Source organism: Mauremys mutica, chromosome 1, assembly GCF_020497125.1.
Source record: "Mauremys mutica isolate MM-2020 ecotype Southern chromosome 1, ASM2049712v1, whole genome shotgun sequence".
Lineage (NCBI taxonomy): Eukaryota > Metazoa > Chordata > Testudines > Geoemydidae > Mauremys > Mauremys mutica.
Window position 1 is genome coordinate 88,967,046 of NC_059072.1, and position 10,227 is coordinate 88,977,272.

At 46.6% G+C, this 10,227-nt stretch overlaps 1 protein-coding gene across 1 annotated transcript; it reads left to right on the plus strand.

Annotated features, from left to right (window-relative positions):
* The first annotated feature begins 1,053 nt into the window (after positions 1 to 1,053).
* GPRC5A (G protein-coupled receptor class C group 5 member A) lies at positions 1,054 to 9,880 on the plus strand. Its single transcript, XM_045002683.1, has 4 exons — positions 1,054 to 1,305; positions 5,606 to 6,681; positions 7,251 to 7,309; positions 8,095 to 9,880. Exons 2-4 carry the CDS (start codon positions 5,751 to 5,753, stop codon positions 8,185 to 8,187), a joined length of 1,083 nt encoding a protein of 360 aa, XP_044858618.1. The 5' UTR covers positions 1,054 to 1,305; positions 5,606 to 5,750; the 3' UTR covers positions 8,188 to 9,880.
* Positions 9,881 to 10,227: the final 347 nt, after the last annotated feature.

Sequence of the window (10,227 nt, forward strand, 5' to 3'; positions counted from 1 at the left end):
GTACTCCACTATCTGCCTGGCTGTATCCATCGGTTGGCTCTTGTCTTACACTGATAGAGTGTGAGCTGTTTTGGGACAGGACCATCTTTTTCTTCTGTGTTTGTACAGCTTCTAGGACAATGAGGTCCTGGTCCCTGATGGGGGCTCCTCGGTACTAGGAAAATACAAATAATAAATAATAGTCATAAGATCCAGTGCATCGCATGATGGGGCCTGACCTTGGTTATGGCTTCTAGGTACCTACTGTACTGCAAATAATGACTAATAATAATGGAGACTATTCCCAGGAAGCACCATTCAAACTAAATAACTCCATAAATAAAATGAAATAACTCTTGCATTCAAATTACCCTGATGACCTTTAGACAGACTCCCTGTTACAGATGTGATGGTTCAGAGCCAGACCTCCTGTACCCTGAGTTATAGTTTTTATTAGAGCAATAACTGTGACAAAGTGATTCAGATTCCTGACAGCGCACAAAGCATCGTCACCAAGTCCTCCTTTTATTGGGGCACCAGAGAAGAATAACGGAAAACTCCTCTTTTCAGGGAATGATTACGGGTTTGTGGGTGCAGTCACAGATTATAGTGAGAGGTAGTGACCATGAAGGAATCAGAAGCAAGGGAGGTCTGAGGTAGTCTTATCTGTGGACCTAGCTACATGACAGAATTCCCCTCCCTGCCCAGGGACAGAAGAGAGGGAATTCATCTCTGTTTGGAGTCAGGACTGGAGGGATACAGAGTATAAGGGTCAGAGTACAGTCTAAAGGGTCATTCTCATCACATGGTGTCTTGTACTTACAACCCTTGTCAGTGATTAGCTCCATGGCAGGGAAGCATAACTAGGTATGATGGGGGTGGGGCTGCACTGTTAAGCTTGCCCTGAGGGCTCCCACAGTCTCCTGCCCTGCTGGTGCCAGGGAGGTGCAGTTTATCAGTTGCCTTGATGAATAGTATTTGATTCAGTCCTGGGGCTGGGCCTGCCTGAGGTTCCTTCTCCACCCTGCTGCAGGGTGACTACTCCGCTGACATCAGAAGTTTTTACTTCATCTCCTGGCACCAGGAGTTTATTTTTATAACAGCACCAGGAGTAGTGGAACTGGAATAGGCGTGTCCCACTCCCCGCCCTCGGCCCTCCCCATCCTGGTTACTTTTAAAGCTGCCCTTAGAGAATGAGTGCAGACCTGCTGCTTGCCCGAGATTACAGGAGCTGCCTGGCATTACTCTCTACCTGGGTGCGGTTGGAATTTTCTTCCTTCAGCCACTGTTACTGAGGTCTCAGCTTCCATACAGGATACCAATAAGGTAATTCAGAGCTATGGGGCTGGGTTTTGCTAACAGGGAACTCAGACCTTTCTCAAGGGTGACTAAGTTGAACAGCCTGGTAGTGTGACTAGAGCCTTGGCGGGGGAGTCAGGAGATCTGGGTTCTGTTCCTGACCCAGCCACTGACCTGCTGTGTACTTTTGGACAAGTTACTTGCCTTTCTGGGTATGTCTACACAGCCTTTGGGAGCCCAGGGCAGCTAGCCTCCGGCCCAGGTCGCCAGACTCAGCACTCTAACTATAGCTGTGTAGACAGCACATTGAAGTTATGGCTCGGGCTGGAACATGGGCTCTGAAGCCAACCCCCATGCTAGGCTCCCTTTGTGACTCAGTTTCCCCACCTGTTACCTTGGGGATAATGATGCTTTCTTTCCTTGCAAAGTCCTTTGAGATTGACAGATGTAAAGTCCTTATAAGTATTGTAAACTACTGTATTAAAATGAGTGTGGTGGGGAGGGAGCGTAATCCCAAGAGAAAAGATTTAGAGGGGGTATGTCTCATCCCCTTCAGCTCAGAGGTGTCCCTGAATCTCCAGCCTAAGATGTGGGGGACAGAGGCATACACCCTGCAAACTTTCTTTCACACACACACACACACACACACACACACACACACACACACACACACACACACACACACTCTGAAAAGGGTGCCTTTCCATTTTAAAAGTGATGACAGTTCTCAGGGATGGCTGTGGACGACTGCACGTATCAATGCTGTTACACAAGTAATCACTGATTATAAAAAAATATTAGTGAGAAGAGAAATTAACAGGTGACTTCTGACCCCCATCTCAAAGATTTTAGAACTCTTCCCATCCTTGGCCAATGCTGGGTGCTGCACTGGCGAATCTCTAATGTTTCTTTCACTACCAGCGTGTGCTGTTCAGCATATCTCACTGTCTGTGTGTCCCGTGCCTGTCTCTGTGTCCCACGCTTGCTCTTTGCGATCTCCAGCTGTCTGTACATTGTGCCCCTGTCTGTGTGTCTGCTAGAGGGGGTCAAAAAGTGAAATAATCTGAGGTGTGAATATTTATGTGAATACAAGTGTTGGATTTACTTCCCTAAGATTCATGTTATTCCTTACTCACAAGTGTTTGGACAACTGCCAGGCATTTGTACAAATGATCAGAAATCCCCAAAGTTTAATGAATGATGATTCATCTGAAAATCTCCAGTGGACATGCATTATCAGGATTCACTACTTGTGACTGGTCATTCTCCTGTTTAAAATGGTTCAGACCTCCGAGTCAGGAATAGAAATTCTACTTTATGACTTGGGTGTCCAAACACAGAGTACAATACACCATTATCAGGTAGCTCACCCTGGGGCATGCATAGGTGTGCTTCATGTGACGTTCAAGGGTGCCACCCTTTGTTGGATTTTCTATAATTGAAGTCAAGGGAAAGGATCCCAGGACTAGCCCATAAATGGAGAAAATGGTCTAGAGAAAACAAAACCATGGGCAGGGGCTTGCACCTAACAATGAACATCATGGGATCACTCAACATTTCTTTACATATCAGAAAGCAGAGTGCAAAGGCCATTTCCCCCTTTGCAGTCACTTTTAAGACTTGATAATAACAGAGCTTGAGCATATTGGTGTGTTAGAGACACATCCTACAATAGGATCTTGAACTGGGGACCCTCAAAGCAGCATCACTACTGCCTGAGACAAAGACCATTAACAACATTAGCAGTGACACTCTCTTTCAGGCCTCCAGCCACTGTAGGACAATGGGGAAGCACCTGCAGTGAACAAGTGTCTTTGATATGTTTTCTATTGCCAAACTGACATAGAAATAATTGAAATGTAATGTAGGACTAGAAGGGACCTTGAGAGGTCCCCTAGTCCAGTCCTCTGCATTGAGGCAGGACTAAGTATTATCTAGACTAGGGGTTCTCAACCTTTTTCTTTCTGAGCCCCCCCTCAACATGCTATAAAAACTCCAGGGCCCAGTGGGGGTGAAGGGAGGACTTGGGGCTCTGGGCCAGGGGTGGGATCCTTGGGCATAGACATAGTTTGACTTCTGTTTTGGGGGAGCAAGGGGCTTGAGCCAGCTCTGCACAGTGGGGTCCAGGGAGGGAGTGCCACCTTCACTCCCTGACTCACCTCAGCAGGCCACCCAGCTTGTCTGGGCTGTGGAAGGATGCAACCAAAAAATATAACTCAAAGTGGGGATTCAGCTCAAAAAGTTTGAAAACCACTCAGGGTGCAGACGGGGGGGTAGCTAAGGGTGCAGCTAGGGGCTGTGTGTGGGCAAAGAGGTAGCTCAGGGTGCAGGCAAGGGGCTGTCTGCCAGGAGGGCTCCCCTTGTGGTAGCTGTTCCCCGAGGGCTCTGCCAGCCTGAAGCCAAGTTCCCCTGCCTGTGTAGCTCTTACTGGCTGCATGAGCAGTCAAAGGGGGATGGGAGCTGAGGAGCAACCACAACCCTGGGCACCAGCAGCAAATGGGGGAATGCCACGACTGCCCCCTCCATGGCACCACCAGCCAGAGAAGCAGCTGCCCCGCACTGCCTGGCTCCAGCTTCCCCTCTGTCTATGACCTGGCAAGAGGGTGGGGCCTGAGAGGAGCTGGGGGAGAGGAGGAGGTGGTGGGGTGGAGCTGCCCCGGGACTGCCCCACTCTGGGTAAGGCACTGTAGTTGTGGTGGCAACACTCTCATGCCCCCTCAGCCCTGGTGCCCCACGGCCCCCCTGAAAGGGCTCACAGATCCCCAGAGGGTTGCAGACCCCTAGTTGAGAAATGGTGATCTAGACCATCCCAGAGAGGTGTTTGTCTAACCTGTTCTGAAAAACTTCCAAAGACAGAGATTCCACAACCTCCCTAGGTAATCTGTTCCAGTGCTTAACTACCCTGACAGTAAGGAAGTTTTTCCTAATGTCTAATCTAAATCTCCCTTGCTGCAATTTAAGCCCATTGCTTCTTGTCCTGTTCTCAGTGTTTCAGGAGAACAATTTACCACCCTCCCATTCATAACAACCTTTTATGTACTTGAAACAGTTATCATGTCCCCCCCTCAGTTTTTGTTTCTCAGACTAACCAGCCCAATTTTTCCAGTCTTTACTCATAGGTCATTTTTTTTAGACCTTTAATATTTTTTGTTGCACTTCTCTGGACTTCCTACTGTACACATCTTTCTCAAAGTGTGGTGCCCAGAATTGGACACAGTTCTCCAGTTGAGGCCTTATCAGTGCTGACTAGGGTGGAAGAATTACTTCTTGTGTCTTCCTTGCAACACTCCTTCTAATACACCCAAAATAATGTTTGCTTTTTTTGCAACAGAGTTACACTGGTGACTCATATTTAGCTTGTGATCCACTATGACCCCCCAGATCCCTTTCCACAGTACTACTTCCTAGACAGTCATTTCCCATTTTGTATTTATTCAATTGATTAGTCCTTCCTAAATGTAGTACTTTGCATTTGTCTTCATTGAACTTCATCCTATTTATTTCAGACCCTTTCTCCTGTTTGCCCAGATCATTTTGAATTCTAAACCTGTCCTCCAAAGTGCTTGCAATCCCTCCCAGCTTAATTTAACTCCCATTGACTTAACACTGTCTACACCAGAAGTTTGATTAGTATAACTGCATCGCACAAGGGTGTGAATGTTCCACACTTCTGGGAGATCAGTAGTTATACTGCTATAAGTTTGTGGTTAAAACCAGGACTAAGTACTTCTTAATTTGTTCTTTCCTATGTTAGCCTCAAATCCTACCCCTACTGATGTTCACTATGTTAGGACTTGTCTACACTGGCACTTTACAGCACTGCAACATTCTCACTCAAGGGTGTGAAAAAACAGCTCCCTGAGTGCAGCAAGTTTCAGCGCTGTAAAGCACCAGTATAGATAGTGGGATCATGGAGGTGGGTCATTTTAGAGCACTGGGAGAGCTCTCTGCCACAACTACACAAACCACATTAAAGCACTGCTGCAGCGCTTTAACGTTGCCAATGTAGACTAGCCCTAAGTCATCTGATCACTGTTAATCTTTCTGAAAAGTCAAACAAAAGAGGTATTTAACACTTTGGCCATTACTGCATTTTATGTTATTGTCTCTCCCTCCTCATCGAGTAACGGATCTATCCTGTCCTTGCTTTTCCTCTTGCTTTTAGTGTATTTGAAAAATGTTTTCTTGTTACCCTTTAGGCATGAAAAATAGGTAAAGCCTGACTTATAGATAGAAATAGGTATTGGATCCTATCCTCCTTCTTTCCCCAGCTGCTGTAAAACTTAACAAGGTTTATGCTACATTGGTGTCTCAACTTCTTCTGCAGATCTTTGGAAGAATATTCATAGAGACAGAGTTTAAGGCCAGAACAGACCATCTAGTCTCATCTTCTGTATATCGTCAGATACCAGCACTACCCAGCACCGCACGCTAAACCCAACTCCCTATTGACGGCTGTTCTGTGAGTCACCATGGCTTCCATGCCTCCTCCAGGCTGCAACGAGAACATTAACTCTGACTATTATTTACTCTGTGACACTGAACAAGCCTGGGGCATCGTCCTAGAAACACTGGCTACAGCTGGTGTCATTGTCACAATCAGCTTCATTCTCTTGCTACTCATCTTCGTCGGTAAGGTCCAAGACTCCACCAAGCGAAGCATGATCCCTATCTATTTCCTCTTCCTCTTAGGCACCCTAGGGATCTTTGGCCTCACCTTTGCTTTCATCATTAGACTTAATGTCCGGACCGGCCCCACCCGCTTCTTCCTCTTTGGCGTCCTCTTCGCCCTCTGCTTTTCCTGCCTCCTGACCCATGCCTTCAACCTTGTCAAACTGGTGAGGGGGAAGGCCCCCTTTTGGTACCCAGTGTTGCTGGTTATTGCCATTAGCCTCACTGTGGTGCAGATTATTATAGCCATAGTGTATGTAGTCGTCATAGTGGCCAGACAAAATATTCAATTTACTACGATGAGTCCAGAACAACGCAATATGGACTTTGTCATGCTTCTGATCTATGTGCTCCTCTTGATGGCACTCACCTTCCTGGTCTCCATGTTTACCTTCTGTGGGACATACAAACGCTGGAAGAGGCATGGAGCACACATCTATGTCACTGGCCTGTTCTCCATAGCCATCTGGGTGGTGTGGATCACCATGCTCATGCGAGGCAACCCAGAATTAAAGAAACGGCCCATCTGGGATGATCCTGTCATCAGCATCGCTCTGGTGTCCAATGGATGGGTCTTCCTGATGATGTACATGGTGCCTGAATTCTGTTATCTCACAAGTCCACGCAACCCTGAGGACTACCCTCCAGAAAACTATTCTTGCCAGCCTAAACTCATGAAGAAGAACTTTGGAGTGGAGAACCAAGCCTATATCAAGGAGGAGACCACAACAGGTATAATGAAGTGTGTTGTTACATAGCATCCTCGTTTGCAGTGCCATAGAATGCAGGAGAGCGAGAGAGAGAGAGAGCACCAACCATGAGTTGGAAGGGATAGGGTGGTTTTAAGAAGGGATTTGAAGATGGTAAATGACTTAGAGGTAGAATTTATTAGGGAAGGGACATGCCCTCCCACTGAACACTGCAGTGGGGTCATGCAGTGTATGTGTGTGAGGAGCTCTGGGCTGAAGGGCTCTGTTGAAATCTGCATATGGGAGGATCTTTTTGTGTAGGATCTGGGATGTGAGGAGGACAACAGCTATGGAAGAAGAAAGAGAAATTTCAATGCCCCTAGATCTACCACATCCTTTTACTTAAGATATTTCCCATCAGTCTCTGGTTGATAAGAAAATGGGAAACCGTAAAATCATCTGTGAAATTCACACTCTTCCTGCCTGCTGGTTACCTAGAGGACAGTCAGAGGCAGTTCTCCATACAGCATTGGGCCCCCTCTGGCATGGTGTTGTCATGGTGACACTGTGACACTTACTGTTTGCCTTCTTCTCTTTTCCTTCTTTTTTTAGGCCCAGAAAACAACAGGGATCCATGCTACGTTCCACATTATGCTCACTTTCAGATGGAGGTAAAGACATCCCTTCTTTCATCTATTTCACCAGGGAGATGGGATGAAGCTGCCTTTTGTACACAGGATAGGCAGAGCTGGGTGGGCCCTGAGGCTGAGGAATCTTTGGGTTGATGCATTCATTTGGAGTGAGGCTGTGGTATATCCCCATTCCCTGTTCATTGGCTATTGGGAGAGGTAGTGTAATTAATCCTGGGCAGACGAGGGGCTATCCCTAAATTGTGTAACATGTAATTTTGGTGATTGTCAGGACTCACTACTCACCCCGTTGGAACACTGAAACAAACATGCAAAATTAAGGACCCACCCATCGCTAATGCAATGTGTAACTTATGGACAGCTCCCTTCCCTGCCTCAGTGAAAACTCACTATCCCATCAGGGATGATAGAATCTGTCAGAGCTGGGTAGCGTGACCAGATAGCAAGTGTGAAAAATCGGGATGGGGGTGGGGGGTAATAGGAGCCCATATTAAAAAAAAACCCAAATATCAGGACTGTCCCTATAAAATCAGGACATTTGGTCACCCTAGAGCTGGGCTAGGCCTAATCGTTCAGTATAGGATCGTTCTCCACAGTCTATTCTAGAGTGCTTTGTCCAGTCCTGTTTCAAAGGGCTCAACAAGCAATGTGGATTCCGCCATGGGAGACTGCTCCACGGCCTAACAGCTTGTGCTCTGGGGAAGTGTTTCCTGATATTCAGTGTACCAGTTCCCCTTTTACTCATTCTCATCCCATTTACTCTTCTCCAGTTTTGAAGTTTGATCACATGATTGTTTCTTTTTCAGAGCCTCAAACCTCAGCAGGAGTTCTCCATCCCCCGGCCTAAAACCCAGATCAGTCCATACAAGGATTACACCGGTGGGCAAGACACCAAGTAACAGCTCAGTGATCAGCCAAGAGACAATGCACAGGCAGTCGGGGCTCAGAGAAAGGCCTCTGCTTCTATCCTGCTAAACAGAGACAGAACCAGACTGATACGACTGCGGCTGATGAAAGGGACGGACCCTTTTCTTCCCCATCTCCCTTTGGCTTTACGCATGCAGCACTTTAATTCCCTTCCATTCATCCAGCAGAGCACTTTGAACATAAATCCCCCTGCCTACTGCTGTTCACTCAGTTCCCTGCCCTCAATCATGTGACTGAGCTCAGCTGTTCTTGTCCAGAGGCAGTGGGTTTCTGATGGCACCAGAGCTTCCTGCGGTAAGGCCCAGGAACCAGGTACCTTGTCAGCAGAGACCCCAGGCCACTCAGTCCTGATCACCTTAGCATCCTTGTGCGCACTGCCAGCTGGTAAACTGAAACAAACAGGAATTTTCAGAAATCACCTTCCGACTGCCTTCTGACACCCAGGGCCCAAAGTCTCATGTATTGCTGAAAGTACCTGACCCATACAGCACTGATCCACCCAAGTACTGCAGCCTCTATCTCTAGTTCCATAGCACTGACTCACAGCTAGAGCTGGCTGGCAAAGAGAGAGAATCTTTCTTTCTTTCTTTCTTTCTTTCTTTCTTTCCAACTTTATCCCCCTATAGAGTTGGTTGGAAAATGGCATGGGGGGAATTAATTAAAAGTTTTGGGAACATTAGTTTCCATTGAAATTTTGAAACCTTCTACATTTCCTGACCAGCTCTCCTAACAGCTCCCTCCCTAGACATGCTGCTCACCATTGATTCCCAAACTCCACCCCCAAGACAACCTTCCCAGCATTGACCACCAGCACCACCACAGAGCTCCTTCCCAGCACTGATTTCTAGTCACTAGGACTCCGGTCTTCCTAACACTGATTTCAGTCCCCCAAACCTCTTTTCTGACATTTCTGACTTCCGGTTCCTTCCAGCCCCTGAGTCTCATGCTTCCTGGCCACCCAAGATCTCCCAAGACAGGAAGGGAGGTAGACTCCCTCTTTCCCAGAAGTGAGTGTGAGCTGCGTCCTGGTGATAAGTCTGCAGAGTTGACTCTTCCTGGAGTCTGCGATGCATTTTTGTAAATAGTCTTGTTTGCATTTATATATAAATACACAGACATCCCCAAATGAACGAGCTAGGTACGTTAGTGGCTGATGATTCTATATTTATTTAATACTTTGTATGTGGAATATTTAATAAAAGCCTGGCTCACAGGAACTGTCATTCTTCATCAGTGAAATGAACCTTCTAGCGCAGTGGAGAAGTAAGGGCCAATATTTGTTGTTTGTGACACTCCATGGATTGTAGTGAGTGAGTTGGCACAAGCCCCCCAGAGGGAGCAGGGCGGAGACAAGCACAGAACCCCTTAGGAGTTATCATTGTGGATCAGGTTTAACTTTGTAAGGTGATGCACTGTTGGAGAAGAAGATTTAGTAGCCCTGGCTTCTCTGTGCTACTGTTCCAGACAGAAAAGGCAATTCAGATTGCACGTTGCCCAAGAAATGAAGAACTCTAGAACCAGGCCCTACAAGACATGTGTAGAAGGCTGAGAGCATTTCAGCTTTGCATGCGCATGTGTGTGGGTCTGGATTATATTATTTGTGTCTTGTTCCACACTGAGCACACTGTAAGAATGTAACTAATAATAAATAAGAAGAAATAATAATGTGTATCTATTTATTTCAGTTTATAAAAATGCACCCGTCTAATTGTATCATAATTATTGAAAAATCTACAGACTGCAGCTAGGAGTCAATGTCCTAATATGCAGGGATGTTCTGGATTCCCCCATGGATTCCTCATCTGCACCTATTTACTCAACCCTAAATGCAATCCTATGTACACTCACATTCTAGAAAACACCTCAGGGAAACAAGTAGGCCTTGCAGTGTCAGCTGAAGTCAACAAATTCAGGCTCTGGAGAACAGAAGAAGCAAACATCACAGTAGTGAACTCATCACTGAAGATTCCTTGCCTCTAATCCCCTCACAATTAAACCAGGGAACTGATATC